The sequence below is a fragment of the Artemia sp. Qi Xiang Cuo genome, chromosome 8 (genome assembly GCF_049724085.1).
Source record: "Artemia sp. Qi Xiang Cuo chromosome 8, ASM4972408v1, whole genome shotgun sequence".
NCBI classification, from domain to species: domain Eukaryota; kingdom Metazoa; phylum Arthropoda; class Branchiopoda; order Anostraca; family Artemiidae; genus Artemia; species Artemia sp. Qi Xiang Cuo.
Window position 1 is genome coordinate 38,841,165 of NC_142801.1, and position 27,358 is coordinate 38,868,522.

General features: G+C 36.7%; 1 protein-coding gene across 1 annotated transcript in view; it reads right to left on the bottom strand.

Annotated features, from left to right (window-relative positions):
* Positions 1-4,045: 4,045 nt before the first annotated feature.
* The window catches only part of LOC148949385 (prohormone-1-like), a 38,300-nt gene continuing 14,987 nt past the window's right edge, over positions 4,046-27,358 (bottom strand). Inside the window, exon 3 of the mRNA XM_089093407.1 lies at positions 4,046-4,309. Within this exon, the coding sequence (XP_088949533.1) occupies positions 4,145-4,309 (165 nt within the window). The 3' untranslated portion in view covers positions 4,046-4,144. The remainder of the gene's footprint in view (positions 4,310-27,358) is intronic.

The window sequence follows — 27,358 nt, forward strand, 5'->3', positions numbered from 1 at the left end:
TTGCAACCCTTTACCCAAGGCTCTGAGGGGGGGATGTCAGCCCTGGTGTCTGCATTCGGGGAAAATAGGGCGTGGGGGATAGTTGTCATCTGATCCCTCTCGACTCTTAAAATGTGAACTATAAATTCTGATTTCCAAATAAATGAGCCTCCTCGAAAGTCTGCACGACCACCCCTTCCATAAAAACTTATATACCCTCTGGGCTAAACTTAGAACCCTTGTAGATAATTTCGGAGACCACACTGCCTTTCCATGACGATAAAATAAAAGCTCAAAATAGGGATAAAGTCCTTTTTAACAGACAGTGTATAGAAATTCACAGAAAATACCAGATATTTTGGTCACATATACAGTGACCGTCATCAGTAGTAAAACTGGTGACGTCAACAGTAGTTTTACTACTGATGACGGTTACTGTATACGTTACCAAAAATATCTGGTATTTTTTGTAAATTTCTATACACTGTCTATTAAAACGGATTTTATCCCTATTTTGAACTTTTATTTTTTTCCAACCCTTGCCCCCGGGCTCTGGGGGCTTGTGTCGACCCAGGGGTTTTTGTTATCTAATCTTTTGGTTATTTTGAACAATTGACTGTCTCAAAATTTTGATCTGATACATGTGGGGAAAAGAGGGCATGGGCCTAGTTGTCCTATCAATTTTTACTCTTAAAAAGTGCACTAGAACTTCAGATTTCTAATCGGATGAGCCTCCTTCAAAGTTTATCGGACCACTACTTCCATATGAAGTGCCTCTGGGGAAAAACAACACTGAAGCCTTATGGCCTCTAATCGAGAATTATTTGAAAAAAACTACGTTTTCTAAAGAGTTAAAGAGGCTGAGTTACAAGGTCGAACCTTAAAACGTACAGGGATTAGGAGGCACAGGATTAGCTGCGAAACCCCCCGCTTTCGCAGCCTTTAAATAAAAAAAAAAATTTTTAACTGAAAGTAAGGAGCGACATTAAAACTTAAAACGAACAGAAATTATTCCGTATATGAAAGGGGCTGTGCCCTCCTCAACGCCTCGCTCTTTACGCTAAAGTTTTTATTGTTTAAAAAAAAGTTGTGAGAAAGTCAAACTTTAGCGTAAAGAGCGAGGCGTTGAGGAGGGCACAGCCCCTTTCATATACGGAATAATTTCTGTTCGTTTTAAGTTTTAATGTCGCTCCTTATTTTCAGTTTAAAAATTTTGTTTTTATTTAAAGGCTGCGAAAGCGGGGGGCTTGGGGGGCGGCAGCCCCCCAACTGTGCCTCCTAAACCCTGTACGTTTTAAGGTTCGACCTTGTAACTCAGCCTCTTTAACTCTTTAGAAAACGTAGTTTTTTTCAAATAATTTCTGCACGGGTTTGTACAGTTTATTACTTATTATTGCTTGACTAACTGTTAGCTGATTTGACAGCTTGCGGGCTCTTCTAGGACAACGAGCCCGCGTTTTCGCGGGCTCTGAAAGGAAATAAATAAAAAAAACAAGTTTTTTAAACTGAAAGTAAGGAGCGACATTAAAACTTAAAACGAACAGAAATTATTCCGTATATGAAAGGGGCTGTCCCCTCCTCAACGCCTCGCTCTTTACGCTAAAGTTTGACTCTGTCTCACAACTTTATTTTTTAAAACAATAAAAAACTTTAGCGTAAAGAGCGAGGCGTTGAGGAGGGGACAGCCCCTTTCATATACGGAATAATTTCTGTTCGTTTTAAGTTTTATTGTCGCTCCTTACTTTCAGTTTAAAAAACTTGTTTTTTTATTTAATTTCTGATCGTTTTTTAGTTAATGCAGCTTTTGTTTTGGCTCGCCGTCATTGAATAAGTAAACAAAATTTGCATAAAAATTTTACTTTTATTTTGCTAAATGGCTGTCTCTAAATTAGGTTCTGACGTAATTTACAAATTAACTTACGTAACGAACTTCTATATTCGTATATTTTTCTTCTGGCAAAAAATACAAAGTTGCAGATTTTTGCAGATATGAGCTTGAAACCTATGTTATAGGGTTTTCTGATACGCCGAATCTGACGGTGTGATTTTCATTAAAATTTTTTCACTTGTAGGGTTATTCCAGTGGTCTTATCCTCTAAAGTGTTTTCATTTAAATCCTCCATCCTATATCGCCGACAAATATCACTGATGCTACTTATGTTTCCTAATGTTCTCTTTAATAATGCTGGGAAATCCGGCGCCCCCTTCATAGCAAGGTCCCTTCCCCCATGCAAACGTCCGTCATGGAAAGATCCTTCCCTATAGCCCCCCACCCTCTCCTTCCCCCTCCTACCAGAAAAAATCTCCTCTGAAAAAGTCTGTATACTTCCCAATAACCAATACTATATGTTAACATTGAGTAAAGTTCATAACTTTCAGCCCTCCCCCTGGGGACTTTGGGGGATCAAGTCATCCTAAAAGACATTTTTATCATATTTTCGACCATGCTGAACAAAATGGCTATCTCAAAATTTTGATCGGGTGACTTTGGGAAAAAAATGAGCGTGGGAGGGGGCCTAGTTGCCCTCCATTTTTTTTGGTCAATAAAAAGGGCACTATAAATTTTAATTTACTTTCCAATTAGCCCGCTCACGAGTTTCTCGGACTCCGGGATCTTTACGAACACCCCTGGGGAAAAAAAAAAAAAAAAAAAAAAAAAAAAAAAAAAAAAAACCAAACCTTGAACTTTATTCTGGCAAAAAATTGAAAAATAACAGTTTTTTTATATTGGAGCTTTAAACCTCTACAGTAGGGTTCTCTGATACGCTGAATATGATGGTGTGATTTTCATTAAGGTTCTATAACTGTTAGGGGGTCTTTCCCCCTTTTTTCGAAAATCAGCCAAATTTTCTCAGGCACGTAACTTTTGATGGGTAAGATTAAACTTAATGAAACTTATATATTTGAAATCAGAATTAAAATCTGATTCTTTTGATGTATCTATTGGTATCAAAATCCCGTTTTTTAGAGTTTCGGTTACCATTGAGCCGGGTCGCTCCTTACTTACAGTTCGTTACCACGAACTGTTTGAAACGATAAGAGCCCGCTTATAGCGGGTTCTTATAGGAAAACGAGGTTTTTCGTAAATGTAAATTCGGGGGATAATTTTTTTGGTCTGAAAATATCAAAAGGCCCTAACAGGTCAAATTCTGCTTCGAATGAGTCCTCATTCACCCGGATCAGTTGCCAACTGTGGCCTGTAGGCGTGGCTAAGAAAAAAAAAATTTTTGAACTTTAAGTGGCTATATTTGGTTTTTGGAAAACAGGGAAGGAGTGATCGGATTGAGCTGAAATTTCGAGGATAAGCTCCCGGGCCCTAGGAAAGCTTAACCTCTATATTTTAACCCAATCGGAAAACGTTAAAGGGGGGCTGTGGTCGTAGGGTCGAAACTTCCGGCCCACTGTTACCCATGAAGATAAAGTCGGAGGGGGACGAAATTTTGCACGTTTCTTAGTTTGAGCTTGGGCTCCAAAATGCAATTGCCGCTGTCTCTCTGCGACCACTAGGACCGGATATCGCTTAACATTGTGGTGGGTCGCCTCTTTATAGAGGCACAAGTGTGCCTCCTTGATAACAATTTTTATCGGTAACTTTTTCTTTAATTTATCATCAGTTTATTTATAAGCAATTATCAGATAAAGTTAAGTTTCATATAAAATGCACATACTTGTTCTTGTAGCGTTTTCAAAGATTGGTAGCCATTTATGTTGGCAGTATTTGAAGGAGTTTTAGAGTTATGAGATCCTTAAGTGAACCAAGACCACAAATCTGGTGTCTGAACACATCTTGACGTGTCCAAATGCCATATTTGTGGTCTTTACATTCATACTGGACTTGCAAAAAATGGGTTTGGATAGGAATGCTCTACTGTGAAAGAAGATACTGAATTGAAAAATAAGTTAAGCTTATCTAAATTTTGCGCATGAACAATTGTAATTTTTTTGCTGCTGTACCGTAAGTTATTCACGCACAAATGCTACTCAAACATGACCCTCCTAAGATATTCACCCTTCCCCGGAAAATATCCCATCGTGCATGCCTGGCTACAGTAACGTCTCTGCTAAAGCATCCTTTTATTTATTTCTTCCACAAAAAATGGCTTTATAATCAATTAAATATTATTTTTATTTGGAAAACAAAAAATACATGTTTGAAGTTCAAGGATTATTTGCGACCAAAGCAGGATACAGCATTGAAAGCACACTGCTTCCAGTAAGACCGTTTAACTGTTTGCAGACGTTCTTTGCTATCTTCAAAATTCTTCAGAAGCTGTTTTGCCAGCAAATAATTCATCACGGTGTCTTCAAACTTTCCACTTGGATATCCCGCCTGTAATATACGATAAGAATAGCATATATAAGCAATTTACTAAATCCTTGAATGACTGGCTACAGACCAGCTTTTTCTTGGTGAAATACTGTAAAGAATTATTGTTATTGTTGTCGTGATTGAAGAACTAATGTTATTCAATGTCTTCTGTTTCCTGACCAACCCAACCTTTGACTCCGTCTAGTCTCGCATCAAGAGCAAGTAAGCAAGTAAGTAGCATTTTGTTATTAGAGTAATTCTCTAACAGAGACTTAGTATGGGATTCTTTTTTTTACGATATCCTGTCCCTAAAAAAAATTCTGAAAGGCGTATCAGGTGTCATTCCTCTTTTATATTTTAAGAAAGAGACATAGTGTGTCGCCGCTATCAATTTTGAAATGTCATTACAATTGGATCTAAAAATATGATCCAGTTCACTTACAGACCGGTTGCTTACAGACTGTTGATTTTTTGTGTGCATGTGTAGAAGGTAGCTTAAAACCACCTTTTTCAAGAGAGGCAGAAAAACATGAAAGAAAAGTAATCCCAAGTGCTGGTGCCACCACTTTCAACACAAGCAAGGTTTTCACTAGAATCGAGCCCCAGATAGGCTACTCTTTAAAATGGAATGTCCCGGTGTTTGTTGGATTTTGATGATGTGCGACTTATTTTAGCATAAAAAGAAATAGATATGTGCAAAGTTCAAGCCTGCGTACCCTATTTGAAATTCAAAACAATTTATTTTATTTTGAATATCTAAATTAGAAACATACACAGAGTATTAAGGTGCTGGGACAATGAAAATAAAATATTTTTGCTTAAATTGGTGAAGTGGAAACTTACACAAATATAAATATCTTGAAAAACTGAGAAAATTCAATTTTTAATGGAAAACACCTACATGTAAATTTCTGCAGGGTTTGGTAGTAGCGAATGCCACAAAAGCACAGAAAAAAAGGATAAAAAAAATCAGCGAAAAATGAGCTAAAACCTAAGGCAACAAACAACTTAACAAAATAAAGATTTCCCTTGAAGGTGCAGCGGCTCATGGGAATCAACATATTGCTAATGTTTTCATCTGTATGGACGAAAAGCATTGTAAAATTGAGCTAATTTGTTGTTTGTATTTGCTTTCATGGTTCAACGTGGCAATACTGAAGAAAATGTGGTACCTCCCTAAAAACCTCAAAATTTTGAAAACGTCACAAGAAAAATCTTAGAAAATCACGTTTTCAGGTATGGGTAGATTTAACATAAGTCAAGATGGCAAAACATATTATATTTCGATGTCCTCAGAAGTTTAACAAAATAGTAAAGGATCTAGTCTTTTAAACATTTACACGAAATAAGAAATGGTAAATCTGGTAGGTAAACCTGGCTCACCCTCTATGAAATATGCCCCTCCTCCTCACGGACAACTTCTCCGTGGAAATTTCATCCAAAATAAATTGCACCCCCTCCCTCAAAATCCCTCCAGACAGTTTCATCCTCGCTGTGAATCCCCCTTCCCTGTAAAATTGCTTAAGGACGATTCAGCCTGAAAATCTATCCTAGCATTCTTTCATTTGAATAAGACTGTAATCTCTAATCGGTTTCTCGATCACTCCAGAAATCCCCCTTCCGTGAAAATTATTTCCCAGAAAACAAAACACGCGGAAAAAAGCCCCTGGATAATTCCCCCGGGACATCTCTACATGAAAAATTTGCCAAAGAGAATGTAAGACAATTAAAAGAAATTTCGTATAGTAATACTGTCAAACCTCCAGTGTAACATTTCCCCTGGAATATTCACACCCCCAAAAATTTCCTTACCCAACGAAGATTCTCCCTATAGAAATCCACCCAAAGCACCCCCCCCCCAAAAAAAAATGAAAATAATGTCTGTATATTTCCCAATAACAATTACTAAACGTAAACAATAGTAGTAAGGGGCCTATTCGTTTAAAAGGGACAAGGAAACCTACGCCTGAGGCATGGATATGTGTGTGTATTTTCAAGTAATTGGGTTACCAGGACCATTTACCTATTACAATGAACTCTACATGGGCTTGCAGATGGATTTTCTATTATGACATTCATTTTTTGTGTGTAATTCGATTAGAGAAAGCTTGGTGGTTAGTTAATATAATAACTTGATTAGTCAGTTTTTTAAAAAACTTACCGAGTTATAACGTACTCAATTAAAGAAACGCGATATAATGTCCGTACACTGCATCCCAATTTTCATTATGTTTTAAGACATTGTTTATAGTAAACCATATATTTTTAAATTTTGAAAACAATGGATTTGTCAATTTTCAATGTGAGTACACTTTTCATTCTTTTATTCCCCCCCCCCCCAAAAAAAAAATTAAAGAAAAATGTTTTACTAGTAAATTCAAATTTCAGAGGGACTTAGCCCCCCTCCCCTCCAACAATACAAAATCTTAAGAATATGACGACTATATTCGATAGAAACGTCAAAGCACGCTTTTTCTATTATGTAAATAAAATCTCTCCTCCATAGGTATGTTTACAAGTTTTAATTGTTTTGAAAAACAGTTTTTTATCATTCGGAAACAAGCTTTTTCCTAACATGATGTATTTTTCTGCTTTGAAAGAAAAGCTTGCGTGTTACAAAGAGTGTGAGAGTTTTGGGGGGGGGGGGGTTAAATTTCACAGGCTCTTGCTATAAACGGGGTTTGTCTAATTCTGATGTCACGGCGGATGACTTTGGGAAAAAATTAGCGTGGGAGGGGGCCTAGTTGCCCTCCATTTTTTTTTTGGGTTACTTAAAAAGGACATTAGAACTTTTAATTTCCGGTCGAATGAGCCTCCAGATAGGAGCTTTTAACTTCTAAAGTGAGGTTCTCTGATGGTGTGATTTTCATTAAAGTTCTATGAGTTTTAGAGGGTGTTTCCTCCTTTTTCAAAAACATGGCAAACTTTTCTCAGGCGCGTAACTTTTGACCGGTATAGCTAAACTTGATGAGACTGATATATTTGAAATCATAAGGATTCGCTCTTTACGCTAAAGTTTTTTATTGTTTAAAAAAATAAAGTTGTGAGACAAGGTCAAACTTTAGCGTAAAGCGCGAGGCGTTGAGGAGGGGACAGTCCCTTCCATATAGGGAATAATTTCTGTTCGTTTTAAGTTTTAATGTCGCTCCTTACTTTCAGTTTTAAAAAACTTTTTTTTTTTATTTAATTCTGATCGTTTTTTAGTTAATGCAGCTTTTATTTGCATAAAAATTTTACTTTTATTTTGCTAAATGGATCTCTTTACAAATTAACTTACGTAACTAACTTCTATATTAGTGTATTTTTCTTCTGGTAAAAAATACAAAGTTCTAGATTTTTTGCATTTATGGTCTTGAAAGCTTTGGAATAGGGTTTTCTAAATTTCTGAACCTGAAGGTGTGATTTTCATTAAAATTCATTCGCTTCTAGAGGGTGTTTCTCCCCTCTTAAAAAAAAAAAAATCGAGAAAATTTTTCTCAGGCTCGTACCCTTTGATGTGTAATACTAAACTTAATAAAATTTATATATATTTAGAATCAGCATTATAAACATATTCTTTTGATACATTTATTAACATCAAAATTCCGTTTTTAAAAGTTTGGATTACTATTGAACCGTGACGCTTGTTTTTTTATTTTTTTTTTTTATATTACGTATATTTTATTAAATATATTATGGGGCGGGGTCCCCCCGTATTAAAAAATACACAATATAAGTTAAAATTCTAAAAAGAAATTTGATTCACAACCCCCCTGAATCACCCAGGCTGTTTTTAATTATAATAGATAGCTCTTTTGAAAGCACTAAAAAAAATTGTAGTGTAAAGAGCGAGGTATTGACTTGGGGGGAGAACCCCCTCACATACATTATAATTTCTGTTCGTTTTTATTTAGCAGTATGAAATTAATAATAGGAGCACCCTAATGAGCAATAAACAAGAGGAGGAGGAGGGCAAAACTTGACCGCTTAAGCATTTATCCAACAAAATGGAAAAAGGGGAGTTGTTTTTTTCATGCTAAATTTTGCCTTTTTTTTCAAGGAAGAGGATACGTGCAATAACCCCCCTTTTGAAAAGAAACCAAGATGGGGCGAAGCTGCATTAATGCAAGCCGCAAGACCATCAATTATAAAATGTGTCGGTGGAATTACACACGATCTGGACCAGCCAATGACCACCCAACTTATAGTACCAGGGCCCTCTCACCCCAGTGTTAGCTCCACGCAAGCTGGAAGGAAGTTGAAAAGAGAAGGGACTGCTTCTCATAATGCCTCAGCTCAGCCTACTGAAGATCGTGAGCTTGACCCCCTTCATGTTTTGTCAAGGAGTTCAGATGTAGAAGTCCAGTCAGAATTTGTAAGTATATACATAATTTTTTCTTTCCCTATCTTCAAAAATAAGGTAAATTTTCTCAGGCGCCTTGCTTTTGATGAGTAAAACTTAAATTTGTTTCTAAGCTATTCTATAATAATTCTGTTTCATTTTCTTTCATTAACCAAATTAGTAGTATGTAAAGGAATGCTTATAACACTGACATAGCTTATCATGCATTTCTAAAAAAAAAAAAAAACCCTACCTTGTAACTTCTCTTCTCACCTAGAAATCTTTCTAATGCAATAATCCAATAGTCCTTTGAACAAACGAACTATACGAAAACAGACAATTTTCTATTTCACTGATGACAACCATTCTTAAACTGAAGTTTGTTTTGCAGTAAGCTCTTGTGCATATCAAACGCTTATCAAATTCTACCATCGTTATATTTGAATTATAATCCGGTCGATAGCTATAATTTGAATTTTAAGTGAGGTTCTTGTGACAGGATGTGTATTTCCGATAAGATATATTAACACATAGGAAAAAGGTTTTTAATAATCTCCAATTATGTCTTCACAGTGTTGTCAAGAAACATTATTTGGGGCGAACTCATTTCATTGAAACACTTAGGGACATTTTAAAAGGTGTTTTCGAGAAAGAATTTGAGGCTGTTCTATTTGAACAGTGTTGTGAAGTCCGATATCCCAACTCGAAAGGGCATCGATCCTCCTACCTCGAAGGAAGCCCCAGGCTCCCAAGGGTCCTCACAGGGGGGGGGGGCTCTAAAAAGGACCATCCAGCATTTTAATTGCACTTTAATTGTTGATATGGATGGAGAAAAAAAAGTTCTTCTCTCTCTTACAACGATTTATTTAGTCTAGGTCAACTATGTCTACAACTTCAAACAAATCCGTTGCCAAAAGACATAGGAAAATTCGGATTGTTGAGAGAGTTACACCACCAACCGCCGACGTATGGGATTCGTGTCCATTAACCGAAGCTGAGGAGCAAGTGTTCATACAGCATACCATGTCAGTTGAACAATGGTCAAATTTCATTGAGATTTATATTGAAGAGGGTCAAGCACTAGAATTGGACCCATATTTTGCATTTTTAGTCTGAAAATTTTTGGAATAAAACCATTAGTTTTTTTTATCATTCTCTTGTTCTAACTTACCCTTCTAAGAATAAGACTACATTTTCATGACTAAAACAATATATATATTTTTTTTAACATGTTCAGTTGTCATAATGAAAGATTTGTGGCAATTTAACTTTTTTTTCTTCTTCTTTCAATTTCTCAGTCTGTAGGACAATTAATGTAAAAAAAAGACACTGTTCTTTAGATGTATAATAATACTGGTAATTTTACATAAAAAATTAAACTTTTTTTTCAGCATGTTAGTTACGTAGCACCACCACCGATACCATAGGGTGCTGAAGCAGGCTCATTCAAATCACCAATGCTTTAACCACAACCATAGCTCAGTGATGAGGCTACACTTGTTGTAGAGAATATGGAGCGGCGTAGTGGGTTCTTTAATGATGTTTTTGGGGAAATGGCAAGCCAAGATGCCTTAAGATGTGATATTGACATGCTTGAGGATCCGGAGTGGTCAGATAGTCTTATGCGCCAGCATTTAGGTGATGCAACTAGTTCATCTGAACCGGGTCCTCATAGTGAAATTCCATCACAGGACAATACAGGCTGGCTCGACCAAGTGTCCCCAAACACCTTGGAATATGTACTAGGGGACTACCTCATGCCACTTCCCCCGAATGTGATTGAACAGACTGGGAGTGGTAGTGCTATTGACAATTCCCTGTCACCCGCCACCATTCCACTTAATGTTATAGATATTAGTAGTAATACAACAGCAACATTATCCCCTCTTCCGGATTTTTTTCTCTCCAACTCTGCCTTGCACCACACATTGGTCTAAAGTGCCGAATTCGGTGACCTTTTCAATTCTCTAGAGTCGGGGTATATAAAAAAACACTCTCTGGCCATTACACATTCCTATGGTGATAAGATTCGAGCCATTTTTGAACAAAAAATGGGGGAGGGGGGGTCAGTTTAAAAGCATCAATAGCACTAAAAATATTTTTTTTAAATGAAAGTACGGGTGAGATGTATTCGAAATACTTGCACACAGAGATTTTGGCAATACAACCACATTTATAAAATTATGGGTAGGTTTTTCTAAATTGGGCTAATAGTATTAAAAGTAAGTGTTAAAATTGTCACGAGGGGGGTCGGGAATATGCGGTGTTATTTATTGGAAGTTTGAATGTTAATATAGATAGGTTTAATCTGAATTTAATTGTAAGATGTGGCCATAGGGAGAGGGGTATTGAATTAAAATATCATTCAGATTTAGAGGGGTGTAGGGGGATACAATGAATCTGTTTCGATACGAGGCTGCAGTGTTTCAAGTATGCATTTTTAATTGTAGCATACATACTTCCTAACGAGAATACCTCTAAGAAAAAGTTGGATAAAATGGCATTCAATGGTAGGGAAGGTTCAAAGTTCCCCAAAGTAAATTTTAATTGTTTAAATGGCCAATATCCCGTGACACTAAAAGGACTAGATATTTTTGAGCGGGATAATGCACATTTAAAGATTGGTGTCACGGTGTTACAGTATGAACCAGAATTTGAAGAGGGTCAGCGTTCCGATAAGAAGGGTGTATTATTTCCAGTGCGGGCTCCTTCAATTGAATCAGTAGAACATTGGGAGTGGCTTCTATACACCCCACCTATGGACTCCGATTCAATTGGTCATTTCAATCCAATTACGAATACTAGTAGGTTTCTAAGAGAGGGTAAAACGGGGCATGGGGGTGTGTGTTATTACAGCCCAACATGTCTCTCAAGATTCTGGACTGATTTAAAGTTAAAGCATCACATGAAACACTGTAAATGTCATGGATACCAGGCTGTGGAGACGGTAAGCGGAGATAGAGCGATCTTACGTTTTAAAAGTTTTCAAAACACGCTCCTGCAGAGCAATAAGATCGCTTTGGACTGCAAGGCTAAGCTGACAGAAGTTTGTGATCCGTCAAATTCAAATCGTGTTAAAATATATGAAGCCATAGGGGTCTCTTACGCTCACGCGCAACGATATTCCAATAATATCATGCAAGTTCTGGATGTAGTTGAGATGTTGAGTGATGGTGAACACTGCATGCGCTCGGCATTAGTCAGTCTAGTCAAAACAGCGAACAGTGCAATTTCACACCTTCGTTATACAAACTATCCTATGCTCCTATCACCAGATGACATAGTGACCATTAAAAATCTCAAAATGTGTTGGGTTTGAAAGGGGGAATTTGATGATGGTGTTGGGAATGGGGGGGGAGGAAGGTGATTGATCATGATCGTTTGTGGTAGGATTTTACATCGGGAGTGAGTGATTAGATAGTGGTAGCTCGTCATTCATGTTATTTAAACGTTAGAAAACCATATTTCATACTTGTTTTTATACACAATTTCAATTAAGACTTAAAGTTTGTTTAACTAGCGTTGGCCTGCATTGCCAAGGGGGGAGTTGTAGATGACGCATGGATAGATGGTTCTTTTTCATTTAATATCATACCTAAATCATCGGAGAAGCTACTGCTGCTAGAATTAATGTTGAAAACAGTTGACAAGGTTAACACGTGCATGAATAAAATCTTTTTTTTATACTCTTTCAGCTTCTTCCCCAAATCTTTAAGTCAATTGATTCAGGTGCAGAAAAGTGACAATTTTGATAGCTTCCCCCTCCTCAAACAGCGCGTGTCCGATAATGAAATGTATGATTTATTAACGTGTAAGGGTATATATCCATATGATTATTACAACTCTGGCTCGAGGCTATATGAGGTGTCATTACCGCCCATTGAAGCTTTCTACAATTCTCTTACTGAGAGTGAATGCACCAATACCGAATATTAATTCGATATGTGAGTGTTGTCATATGTTGGATGTAAAATGGGTTTGACTATTGTAAAATATCCTTGGACTGTGATATACTTACTCTTCTGGACATTGTGAGCAAAAATAAGTATAAAATCTTCGGGATATTAGTGTTTGAGTTAAATTATTATTTTTCCACTCACCATTTGGTGTTGGACTTTATACTTAAAATCAGCAAATAATAAATAGGTCTGATCGCCGATGTGGATCAGTATCTGTTTGTATAGAGATCAATGAGGGGGGGGTATGTTTTTTACGGGGATCGTATCATGAAAACTGATCCGAGTAAACGGCACAGCGATGAAAAGTCGGACGCAGGTTTTTTGGATATGAAGTCTCTTTACCTATGGGCAATGTCTCACTACTATTTGCCATGTGGCAATTGTAAACGGCTTAACAGTCCCTGGTCTTCAAATTTCCCCGACATTGCCAGTGTTGAGGAGAATGGTGCACAGGGGTGTTTTTTTTAAATTGACGGTGAAATACCCATGGAAATCCATGACTCGGTAAAAGACTTTGTTTTCCGTGCATAAATAGACCGGTGGGTAGGGACTCTCTGAGCCATTACAATTTATCTTTATTATAGGATGGGAATATGCCTGGGTACCTTCAAAACAAAAACTAATTGCCGACCTCAACCCAAAACAGAATATCGTTGTTCATCACGTGCTATTGAAATGGATGGTGTCCAATTGTTTCAAGGTCACAAAGATTCATAGAGCCCTCCAATCTGATCAAAAACTTTACATAAAAACGTTTTTTTACACCTTTGTCAGTAAGCGTTCACAAGCAAAAACAAAGGTTGAAAAAGAAATCTATAAACTCATTTTGAACTAAGCCTTCGGTAAAATGAGCGAGAATGTACGACACAGAAGTCGACGTGACATTATAACCAACCCCAAAGATTGTGCTCGAATCATTTTGGATCAAAACTTCACATCGTTCACAATCATAGACTCTAATATGGTGCTCCTACATCGCAAGAAAAGAAACATTGTATTAAATAAAAATATTGCAGGCGGAAGTGCAATAACCGAAATATCCAAGAAACTAATGTTGTCATTTTATTATAATGTATGCAAGGTACAGTGGCCGATTGAGGGACAAGTTCAAGTGTACTACGGGGACACTGATTCACTCCTGTTAAAAGTCAAAACTGAAAATCTATTGAATGATTTTGAAAATGTCGAGTACATTAGCTCACGAATTGACTAAACTAACTAGGACGAATCCCTCTACCCAGAGCTAGTGAAACGCCAGGCCCCAAATCAATTGTTAATGCTAAAATCTGAAACGGGTAGTGATCTGATATCCAGTGGTGTGTTTCCTGGACCAAAGGTATACTGTTTGGAAACGCACGGCAAGGATATCAAACAAGTTTGCAAGGGGGTACCTAAACACTTTGTAAAAAATAATTTCGACATTAGCGTGTATAGAAACTGTGTGGAACGTAGTCTAGTGCCAAAGGCGAAAGTCACGGCGATTCGCTCCTTAGAATTTAAAAACTACACAGTTAGAGTTGAGAAAAATGCCATGTCTGCCATATCGGACAAAGTCTATGTACCTGAGGATGGTGTTAAGTTAATACCACACGTGAATTATTTAATTCCATCCCGTTTTTATTTTACATATTAAATAAAACAACTCGGTATATAAAAATTAAATTTAATTCACTAAAAAAAAAAAAAAAATATAAATTGGATGGGATGGTTTTTTGGGCTATTAGATGTATTTTTAATTCCTTTTTTTCTTTATCACAATCAATTTTCAATGTGTGTGTGTTTGTGTGTGCAAGGCAGATCAATTTCCAGTATTTAATGCCAGCCCCGGTCCGGGCCCGCCGCCGCGGGCCCCCGCTTCTGGCGCCCGGCGCTTCCCGGCCCCCCGGCCACCGCAGCGGCCGCCCCCCCCCAGGGGGATGGGGGCCCCAAAATGTAAAATGTTGTAAGTAAAAGTGTATGATATTATTTCACAAGTGTGCACATTAGTGCAATAAATGTTGTATTTTTTTATAAATAAATTTAAAAAAAAAGTGTATTTATTTAAGTGTTTTTTCTAGTGGTTATGTAAATGTTGTATTTTTTTATTATAAATAAATTAAAAAAAAGTGTATTTTTTTTATTCATGTTTAATGTGCCTTTTTCAATGTAGTATTTTTTTTTAAAGTATTGTCACCTTTTTTATGTATATAATAAAAGAAAATATTATTCCTCTTCTTCTTCTTTTTATTGTTATTATTCTTGAACTGAGTAGTAGTAGTATGGAAATTATTTATTCATTAGACAGAAATAGTCTTTAGTTAGTTGTCCAGGTGAACTATTGAGGGGAACATGTACTAATTTAAAACTCCATTCAGATCATTTCCGTGTTAGCGATCAATGTTGGTAAAAAGAACACTCTTAACTAAAATATTCAAAATGTGCGAATAATATGTTTACAGGACCGCCGAAAAAAATTTAATATTTTTACCGCATTTTGAAGGATTGATTCGATAAAATAAATGTAATTGCCGCAACGATGGGCTTGGTGCAGATACAATTCATGCAGGGGCTTGATGTTTTCAGCATTATTGAACAAAACTCTTGGTTGATTATTGACGATCTGGATGAATCTTTTGAAAAATGGTCACAGGAAATGCTACAACTGTTCACTGTTCGCTCTCATCATGAAGAGATTTCCGTTACTCTAGTTCTACACAATCTATTTCATCAGAGCAAATGTATGTGAACACTTGCATTGAACTGCACCTACTATATCATCTATAGAGTTGCTCGTGATTCTAGCTCGCTAATAACTCTCAATAAACAAATCAATCCAGGCGCCCCCAAATTTCTGCTCTCAGCATACAATCAGGCAACTAATAAACACTACGGCTATATCCTATTGAATCTAAATCAAAATACACCCGACGATCTGCGTGTAGTCACAGATATTTTTGACAATGAAATTACAGTATATCTCCCCGTGAACACTAAAAAGACCTATTAGTTGCTATCATGACACTGAAGAAACTACATGAAAATAGACATTTGTTTACAGTTCTAAGCACTTCAAAACCTCCGCTCAGGAAAGCAATACTCAAACACGGTATTGACAACGATTTCATTAATCTAATATCCGAACTTTGTTTAAATTTGACCGAGGGTAATGTTCAAGTGCCGGAAGTAGTTAAGCAACAGGCAAAGCAACATCGTTCCATTGTACGTACATTGGCCTCTAAAAAGAAACAAAAGAATTTTAAAAGGAAATGATTTCTTAAGGCGGACGGTAGCCTTTTCACATTTTTACTGCCAGTATTTGCAGGACTTGTAGACAGTTTTCTCTAAAGAGAGAAAGAATGGCAAACTCCTATAAATTGACGCCAATACAACTTGCTGTCTCACCCATCAAACACGTTGAGAACAATCTAAGTAAATTCCTTGACAATGAAAATATTGAGGATGATAAAAAACTGCTTTTACTTCAAGATGCACTTCGCCGAGTGGACAAACACAAGTCCTATCGCTCGAAGCCCACTGCTGGTGCTGCTGCTGATCCCAAAAAAGAATCATCTCCTCAGGATTCTGCTGCTGCTGGAACACAATTAAAGAAGGAGGAATTGTATTAATTTTTATTTAAATTTGTAAGTATATGGCCCAACTCATATCGTGAAAAATTTACACAACGCCTAGCCTATCTCTTGAAAAGTGCTCAAGATCAAATTCAAGTTGAGAGCAATGGAAAAGGGATTAAAATTCAGGGTAAGAGCTATAATCTACTTGATTTAATCTATGATATGGTTACAAATCGTAAAACACTATTATCATTTGACACTCATATATACAACTTTCTAAATACATTAAACTTCCCCAAAAGTCTTGTTGGCAATAGACAAATTCTAAAAAAATTAAATGAACATGCATCATCCTCATCATCAACAACAACAACAACATTTACACCATTAAAAAATGAACTTGAAGAAGAAGATTTTAAATCACTTTTTAAAAATACTTGCACACCGATGAGAGCGAGGCAACATTAGAAAAATTAGAGAGTCCTGTCACCCATCCTACCACCAACGATCCTTATACAAAAGAGTAGCAGAAATTGAGCAGTGTGTTTACGTTCAAATTAGCAAAAGTTAAAACCGGTGTTCATGAAGATATCTGTAAGGTGGGGAGTTTAAGTCTCCCCGCCACTCTTTCCAAAGTCACTGGTGTTCACACTAAAAGTGTACAAGACTATCTACAAAATGAATCAAGTTACACTCTGCATAGAAATCATAGACTTTGTGCCAATCAATATCGAAAAACTAAAGCATTTTACCCATTGCATATAATGCAAGCAGATCTCCTGACTCTAGATGAGCTTCAAAGACGTCACAATACACCGTACAAGTACATTCTACTTGCAATCAGTGTTTATAGTCGCTATGCATATGCAATCCCATTGCGGTCAAAGAGAGGTGTTGAAGATGCTCAGGCTATTGAAAGTATTCTCGAACAGGATTTATATAAGAAAATTCAAACAAATCGCGGTAGTGAATTTGTTAATCCCCATGTTGCAAAAGTACTAGAGAAATATAGTACACTGCTCTATCATAGTCACAGTCCTATAAAGGCTGCATTGGCCGAACGATTGATAAGAACCATTCGACTTTTAATTTCAAGATATTGTACATTGAAAAATACATCGGGTTTTATTCCTGATCTTGATAAAATCATGTTGATTTATAATCAACGACCTCATCGATCATTGTCCAACTCTTCGCCAATGAAAGTTCATCTTTCAGATCATGATACAATTGACACCTTTCTTAAACAGCATTCCAATGAATCGTCGGCTGTCAAGAAGATGAAAAATAAATTCAACGTTTGTGATACTGTTCGAATTATTAGAACAACTAATGTTTTTGAAAAAGGGATTTACTTGTGGTCCACCGAACTTTGGAAAGTGACAAAAATCCTAGAGACTAAACCCATAGCTTATCGCCTGCGCGATACCAAAGATGAAGAGATTCTCGGCGGCTTTTATGACTATGAATTACAAAAAGTTAAAAATGCTAGTGAAATCTTTCAAATTGAAAAGATATTAAAGACACGTACTCACAGGGGTAAGAAACAGTTACTTGTTGGGTGGCTAGGATACAACTCTGATTTTGATTCTTGGATCGGTGTTGAAGATATTGACAATGCCCTATGATTTCTATGTGACTTTCATGTCCAATGTTTCCGATCCTCTTAACAATGACTTGAGTACGACAAGTGATTTTTGGACAAAACTCTCCCCTGCCATCAAATTTGACGGTGCATATGAAGTGGCTCTTGTCGACTGTATTCTCAAAAATACCTATGACATCCTGAGAAAGGATCGTGTGTATGATATAAAAGTTATACCACTCGATTGTACAATGAAAAGGTTGAACTATGTCGACTATGAATGGGTTGAAGCACTTAAATCTAGTGAATATCCACATACCAAATTGAAATATATTGAATATGATAATATGAGTGATTTGTTTCGTGCAATCAATAGAAAAATCTCATATCGTAGGAATGGTACATTCTATTTTAATTATTCATTGGAACATGATAGGATTTATATTACCTCACCTCTTGACACTGAAATAATTATTTTCATGTTCTTGAGATGTTCATCTGAGAGATGTTCTTGATTTTAAACAGAATATGATCAATGGGAAAAATGCTGACACCGTTTACGGGATGAATCAAGTTATTTTTGCTGATTATCCACCTTGTTTTGCATCGGACTCCTGCATATTTCTCTTTGCTTCCTTTGTGGAAAAATCAAGAGTTGGTAATTCAAATGTCCCCCTCCTACGTGCTTTTGAATGAAAAAAAACTCTTGAACTTGTTCATCACTATAATATAAAGCATCTTCAGTATGTTCCTGTATACAATTCGTATTTGGAACTCTGTCAGTTAACACTAAGAAGTAAATTGGGTGATCCTCTAGAAATAACAAAAGTCTTAGCAGTGATTACCTGTCATTTTTGACCCTTTGTCAACGACAGTACAATCACCTAAAATGAACAATAGGAGAATTCAATTTGTCTGTCCCGATATCGATTGTTATGTTGGTGCTTTGAGTCCACGTCAAATAGGCAATGGATTGGACTACTACAAGGGGCGTACTACAATGTCTGGCTATGGTATTGGTAGCTGGTTTGCTAGGCTATTTCGTTCTGCACTACCCCTTTGCCAGAAAATATCTTGTACCTGCTGCATCAAATTTTGCTGCCTCCACACTACAGGACTGGGGGTCGGGCAAGAATTGCAAGGAGAGTGTTAAGGAAAATATTAGATCTTCAGCAAGAGCCGTTGGTGAGCAACGAAAATCTCGTCAAAATGGGGAGGGATTGAAAAGAATGAGTTCGAGTAATTCACGCATCAGTCTCCACCTAGGTAGGAAGCAAAGGACATCAACAAGGACTTTGAGGAATGAAACAAAGAAGATCGGTAAGCAGAAGAAGAAGAAGAAGAAGAAGAAAAAGATTGTTAGATCAAAGAAGGATTTCCTCTCTTAATATGACCTATTTCCCCAACAAGGAATCATATCCATCAATTAGCTCCTCATTGAATCTATTCCATGCTGAAAATGTTGATGTCAGTGTCAAGTATGGCTACTCTGAACAGTTTCACCCCCAACAGCCCCTCTAGTAAAATATAAGCTTTTAAACGTTTTCAAATGTATACTATTACCATTACTTGCTTTCAAAATATATTCATTTGTATGTCGTGGCAAAAACACAGTCAGACACTAAGACTCTTAATGACAGCGCTTTTCTCTCTAATGAAAAATGTATTCTACACAACCTATTAAAATAAATTAATGTATTTATTAATGGGACATTGGTGAGCACTAGCAATAATTTATCCAACTATGCAAGTTATATACAATTTATGATGATGACACCAAAGGCTTACAAGGATTTGAGAGGACAATCATTAGGCTATGAATATCGATCAAGTGTTGATACTGACGATGAGTTGACTACTGCAGTGACCCAGGAGTATCATCTGTTTGGGAAATTTAATCATGAGATATTCAATATATCCCAATGGCTACCACCCAATGTCAAGATTGACATAAAGTTACAGATGGCCCCATCAAATTTCGTTTTTAGAAAAATCCTTCCTGAAGCACCCGATGCAAATATTATTATCACACCGGCAATTCTCCACGTCCGAAAACAATAAGTAATGAGCTCTGTTGCATTGGCATTGGAAAAGCAAAGAGCCCATGGTAATAACATTAAACTTCTTGTTCCCCATACGATCACCAATCAACGTCACATTGCCACCGGCTCTCGTAGTTATATAGATTCATCTTTTATCAATGGAGAAATCCCATCAAAATTTGCTTTGGCCTTTGTGAAGAGTGGCAGTGCCGTTGAATCCTGGACTGAATCCCCCCATGATTTTAATTTTTTCGGTCTATCTAGCCTTGTGTGCAAAGTGAATGGTATTCCGCTGTACACTCTATCATTTGACAAAAAATCCTATAGAACTCTTTACGAGTTTACCATGTAATCTCTAGATCATGACTCTCAACTATTTGAAAATGGAATAACCGATTCAATGTTTTCTAAAAACCATGGGGTTATTGTTTTGGATTTGTCAGGTACACCAGATGTTACCATAGTACGAACAGGGACTTTACGTTTAGAGTGTACATTTGCCAATGCTCTGACCGAGAGTATCACGCTAATATCACTGAGTCAATTTGAAACCTATTGGAAAATCACCCCCGACGGCAGTGTTCTACTAGACCTAGCACTATGAACACAAACCAAATAATCAACGTATTTAGTATGGACCATACATGTCCCAGTACAAGTCCTATTGCATACCTTCGGACTTCATTGAAAAAATTCCAAGTGTTAACAATACCCTAATCATTGTTAATAGCAGTCCATCGACTTTGAAGACCGGTCATTGGCTATGCATCTTTCAAACAGTGTAGAATATTGAATTTTTTGACCCTCTTGGCCTATCATATAAATTCTACGCTCCATACATCAGCAACTTTATTGAAAGCAGGGGGAAAACCATTATTCAAAATTAAAGAAGAGTACGGGATTTAACGACTAAGACATGTGGCTTTCATGCACTACTCTTTTTCATGTTCAGATGTCGTGGCTACACCTACAAACAGTTTCTCAACATCTACGTTGACTTACCTCAATTGAATGAATTTATAGTGGAGAATATACTTACAAGTGTATTTAATATTGATTTTAGTGCCCTAAGAATAAAATGTTCTAAAGATGTATGTGAAATTGTTTATTAATAAAAACAATTTATATACATGATAAAACGACTTTTCTACTCTTTAGATTTCATCCCCTACTAGGTATTTGTTGACAACAACTAGTGCAGGTAGATTATCTGAATTCACAGTGCACTGATCCTGATATACTGCAATGTCAGGGTCACATTTTCTACAGTAGAGTGTGACTTCACTCTTGTCATATCTCTTTGTATAGTCAATGATACTATTCTCATTCATTCTATAGAATTTACATGTTTCACTTTGCCTGTTTGAAGTAATTTCACAAACAGTGGCCTCAAGTGTCGAATCACATTCTGTCACAGCCAAAGAAAAATCAGTAGGCTTATAATCATAACACCCAATGTCTTCACAGCGATGACGTAGAAACCATATTCTTTTGTTGTTCCAACAGTTGAATCATTGACCCGGTTCCTCCTCCCAGAACAATCTAAAACCACGACGATACCAATCTCGTTGCAATAAACTAAAATCACGGTCAGGATTCTTTCCAATCATACCGGGATATGTACTCTCCCACTGATTACATTTATCATAATGACAATTGGTTCATAGGTGACCTCTAGGATGAGAGTCACACACCTATTCAAGACAGGAATTACAACCTTTAATTTGTACAGCATATCCTCTATGCAATTTACATGGGTTGCATAATCTACACTTTTCATCATACTCCTCACTCACTGTGCAATTCTCACATGATGATGACCAGCTGCCCAGTGAGTACATACATAACGGACATGTATGGAACATTTTTTTATGTGTTGACACTCTCACTATCACAATGAATCTAAGCTAGCAACAACAAAAATTGTCTGAGATAGAGAGAGATAGAGAGAGGAATTAATCCACCTTGAGCATCATCTTTCTCATGAAAAAGTCCTAAATTTCATAACTAATTTTTAAAAGAATATTCACAATATCATTTTGCCGTGTCGTGATCAATATATAAATAAATTGTGTAAATGCTTTTGGACCACGATGTAGAAGCTTCATACAATAGTCTAATGATGGAGAATCAGTTTTCATTATATCAACAAGCATTCCCCGAGAAAATATCTTCCTTTGAATAGACAACTCTAGAAAATCATCATCTAGAATCAAACGTTTTTCCATAAGAACTAGATTCCTCATGATTCGCTCTTTCTCGAATCTATCCATTTTTTAGAGTCCTAACTCTCTCACACCTAACTTCAGACTAATTAGAATTTACTTTTTTACCCTATAAAATATGCGCTAGTGTACTTTAGAAAGAAAAATATCATTGATTTAGAAACATTTTTATTGAACATAATTACAATAATAATAATAATATTCACTAATACATTTTGTTCTCATCAATATATTTCGATTGGACACCTAATGCTGACCGAAGTTTATTTATATGGAGAATATTCACTTTTCCAGCAAAACATAGTTGCTCCTCCTGCTCAAACTTGCTTAATGATATCACATATCTCGCATACATAATGTCCCATTCAAGACATAGTCTACAGCCAGCGGTTATTTCTACAGCTACATTGGGTACTCGTATATCGTTGCTGCTGCTGCTGTCGGTTCCGTCATTAATATCCAATAATTTAAATACAACACTCATTTTTTTTCTCCACAAATATCCTCTCAAATAAACTAGTATCTCACTTTTGAATTCAAGTCAACTACTAATAAGAACCACAATGAAAAGTACAACTTTCGTCCGAATTAAACAATTAATCAAGTTAGCGTGACCCCCACTCTCTCTCTCTGTTTGAACTCCAAAAATGAGGTGTCACATTAGAAAACTTGTCTGCCAACTCATGTAGAGTTTATAGTAATAGGTAACTGACCCTGATAACCCAATGTACCGATTAAACCACACACATATCCATGCCTCAGGTGTAGGTTTCCTTGTCCCTTTTAAACGAATAGGGCCCTTACTACTAACAATGGGCGAATTTCATAACTTCCCACGGCCTCTTCCCACGGATTGTGGGGGTCATTTTGAAACTAAAGACATAATTATTTAATCTTTCAACTATACTGAACAAAATGGCAATCTCAAAATTTTTATCAGATAATTTTGGGGAGAAATGGGAGTGGGAGGGGGTCCAGTTGCCTCCTAATCCTTTTGGTCATTTAGAAAAGGCATTATAACTTTTAATTTCCGTTCAAATGCACCGTCTCCCGATCTTCTAGGACTATTATTTCGATAAAATCAGCCCTGAAAAAAAAAAAAAAAAAAAAGGATAGACACCCATCCGTGGTCCATCTTCCGGCGAAAATAGGAAAATTCCACGATTTTGCATATAAAAGCTTGAAACTTACACAGTAAGGCTCTCTGGTAGGCTGAATTTGATACGTAAGGATAGCATTCACCTATTACAATATAACCTGCTATTTGATTAAATTTAGTTTAGTTTTCAGTGAGTCCTAGACTACTTCAGCCTGTTGCTGAACTGACTGATTCAGGCCTGACCTCTCTTTTGCGCTGCTTTCTAGGGAGCCATCAAAACCCTCCTTCAGTCTGCAGTTACTATTGATACCACCATATATCATACTTCAAAAATCTCTCCCATAAAAAAAGAAATTGTATCCAGGCAAGTGCATTCCATGTTTTTATTTAGTGACACACTAGAAACACGAACAAAATGCATTTGCATTTCGCAAATGCAAAAATTACGACACCCGTATGATTTCCAAACTTAGACATGCTGCCATTTCTGTGAAACATTTTTGCAAGTATTACTAATTTTCAGATTCAACTTATGCTTGGCTATTTCAATTTCGTCGCAGTCGGTTCACGAAACCCAGCAGTAGCCTACTGTTTCCTTCAAAACTATGTTGAACAGTAACTAAAAACTAGAAGTTATAAAATGTCCAGGTGTGGCAAAAGGAATATTTGCTCTTTTTTTCAAAATGAAGTTTTCCTTTCTTTAGACAATATTATAGGGGAAAAAAATTCAGCTGAATGGAACATACTTGCTAAGTTGAATGGTGCAAACTACTGCTGCTACTACTAATACTAACAACTTATTGTAGCACCAGGCCACCTGAAATCAACACAGCTGTGCACACTCCTCTTCCATCCCAATCAGTTCAAAGCTTTCTTCTATAACCGCTTCCAAGACTTTCCAATTTCCTTTTAATCCATCTTTACGACCGCTTCTCATCCCATTTAGGGAAGACAGGTTTTTTGTTTTACCCTAGATAGCTGACCGAAAAGGATGACGTTTGCAATGCATCATCCTTCATCCTCAATTCATGTCGCAGTCAGTCAAATCCCTCCTCCTTCGTCATCTGAAGCACCCGAACTTCAGAATCATACTTGACCACATCTACCACTGTAGCTCCCAATATTCTTACTTTGGTTGGCACCCTTATTGTGTTTTCTTCCAAACTTTTTTAAACAGTGGAAAAGCACCCTGGGCCTTGACAATTCATTTATTAAGTATTCACTGCATTCACATCTTTATTGATAATAAAGTAAAGTCCCATCTCGCGTAACAGAGAGTACATCCTCTCTAATTGAAAATATTTTCTGTATGGCTACCTTGATCCAAAAATAAGTTTTAGTGAGTGACATTTCTGATCTTTTCCCTGTTTACTCTAGATACTTTTTTGGTAATCTGACTATTGAGAGGACTAATGAGTCTGGTAAGAGGCCTTTTAGATTTGGTGAAGTGGAATTATTGCGCCTTAGGTCAAGATTGGCAAAAATTTCTTGGGGTAATTTTTGTGTTGTTCTATTTAAACTTTCTCATTTTGGCGTAAGCGGTAGTGCGTTTCTTTGGTTGAAGTTTTTCATGTCTGGTAAAATAATTTCTGTTGATCCACTTTATCGCTCACCATAAAGTGTTGACCAGGGGATCTCTCAAGGTCCAATCTTAGGACCAGCATTGTTCTTAACATATGTATATGACCTAATTTTTGGAGTAAAAAATAAAATTCCTCATCTTTATTATTGTCGTCCATGTCGTTCAACATTTTTCCGTACCCTTAACCATAGTTGGGAATCATTGGATTTTCTTGTTGCTTTTGCTGATGATACAACTCTTATTACTTCCGGGAGAGCAGAGGATGAGGTTTGTACAAAGTTCGTCGACCTCTTTGAGAGAGTCTTTATTTGGTTTAATGCTAACTCTCTTTCCTTAAATGTTTCTAAAATTAGTTTTTTAGTTTTTTCTCGTATATCTCAGGCTTGTCCTCAACTATCTGAAATTCATATATCCAAAGGCTTTATTAGTAAACCAAGGATGGCCATGTCCGTTTCCTAGGTATCCTCCTAGATGAAAATTTATCTTTTAAGCACCATACTGATTTGATTAAAATGAAGGTATGCAGAAACCTCGGTATTCTAAGAAAACTCAAACATAATTTTTCTGGACCAATTCTAAGAATCCTATTCTACAGCTTAATTCATTCTTATGTTTCTTATTGTCCAGTCATATGGATGTCTATTTTTTCTTCTTTTCTCAAACTGCTTTTGAACACTTACAATAAAGCTATAAATCTTATCCAGGATGTAAATTGTTTGGCAACTAAACCCTTACATGATATTGAAAAACTTTATATTCGTTCCTCTGCGTCTTTCGCTTTTCTTCAGCTCCATGGTGATGTTCCTAGATCCCTTGGATTTACGTCTTCTTTTGTATCTGATCGGTCAAATCATCAGCTCCGTAGTTCTATACACATCCAAAGTTCACATACACCCACAATAAGATCCGATTTTAATCCTTTTGTTCCGTTTCATTTGACATGGAAAACCCTTCCCAATTCGGCTCGAGAATGCCACTCATTCGGCACCTTCAAAAGACTCGTAAAAAAAAGTTGTTTCCATATGATTAATATTTTCCTTTGCGCATATAGTGCTATCCATTTTTTTTTATATTTATAGATGTTGTGATTCATTGCAGTTTGATAAAGCTTATTTAATGAACTCTCTTTCCTTGTGGTTTATTTTCTTATTTTTTTCTCCATTTTTATGAAGCTCATACCTTACATGTTAAGGGTTTAAATGTTTAGCGTTATAAGATCTGTTCCTTAATCTCCCTCATAGAGGCCATGGAGCCTTTGTGGGATTTGCAGATTGTTGCGTAATTATTGTACTGTTATATGTATTGTACTGTAATAGTACTAGGCCTACCCAGGTAAGTAAACCTATTCACATGTTCGACCTTAATGTTACCCAACGTTACATTTTCACCTTCATTTATTCGTAGACTAGTCCGTCGAAAAAATCATAAGCAGTGCAATAGCGCTGCCCAAGTAAAGAGCGATGTGGACATAATATATATTTTTTTTCCTGACCAAGGCACTTCGTATAGAAGGAGTTGTCGTAAAAATTCCAAAATGAGCTCATTAAATTGGATCTTAGAATTTCTAGTGGCCATTTTAAGGGTCATAAAGCAAAAGGAGAGAAACAGCCCCCCCTCACCACGCCCATTATTTCCCCAAACTCCTCTGACGAAAATATTGACATATAAATTTTGTTCAGTATAATTGAAAGGTCGAGTGATTATGCGGTTAAGGATGACTACCCTCCTCCACATCACAACCCTCAGGCCAAGGGCTATAACTTATACTAGTTGCCCATTACTTACAATCAAGGTTTTTATAGCAGGTATGTTCGTATAAACTTCAAAAGTGGTTTCATTCGATCGGAAATCAGATGTTCTAGTGTCCTTTTTAAAAGTCAAAAGTGATCGGAGGGCAACTAGTCCCCTCCCCACGTTCTCTTTTCCCCAAATGAATCTGATAAAAAATTTTAGACAGCCATTTGGTTCAAAGTAGTTCAAAGATCACATAACAAGGCCTTCGGAGTGATTTAGTGATTTTGAGGGTATTTAGCATAGAAGGAGTTGTTGTAGAAACTTGGAAAGGGGCTCATTCGATAGGAGATCGAAAGTTCTAGTGCCTATGTTAAGCAGCCATAACCTGCCTTCCCTCGCCCATCATTTCCCGAAACGCATCCAACCAAAATTTTGATGCAGCTGTTTTGTTCGGGATTGTTAATAGGTCCAGTAATTATGTGTTCGGGGATGTCAACCCCCTCCCCCCTCCACTGCCCACAGGGCAATGGTGGTAAGTTTGGCAATCCGTCCATTGTTTAAATATAGTATATGCTATTGAAAAAGGTGTGCATATTTGACCTTTACTTTAAAAAAAAAACGAAGGGCATCCAGGTGAGCTTTTCAGAGAATGTTGAGGGGAGTGTTGAGCTAAATCATAATACGAACATCTGAGAAATGTTGAGGGAAAAGTTGAAATAAATCAAAACATACTGTGTGCACACATATTGCGGATACAGGCGGATCAGCAATATTTTTTGAACAACTTAGCGTATCAAGATGAAGCTTTTGGGGCATCATGAGGAGGATGTTCAATTCACCAAAAGACAACTTGTTCCTGCTACTACTGATATAAATACCGCTGCTACTACTGTTACTACTACTAGTAATAGTACTGTTACTAATACAACACTATTACTGCTGCTACTGATATTAATACTGCTACTACTACTA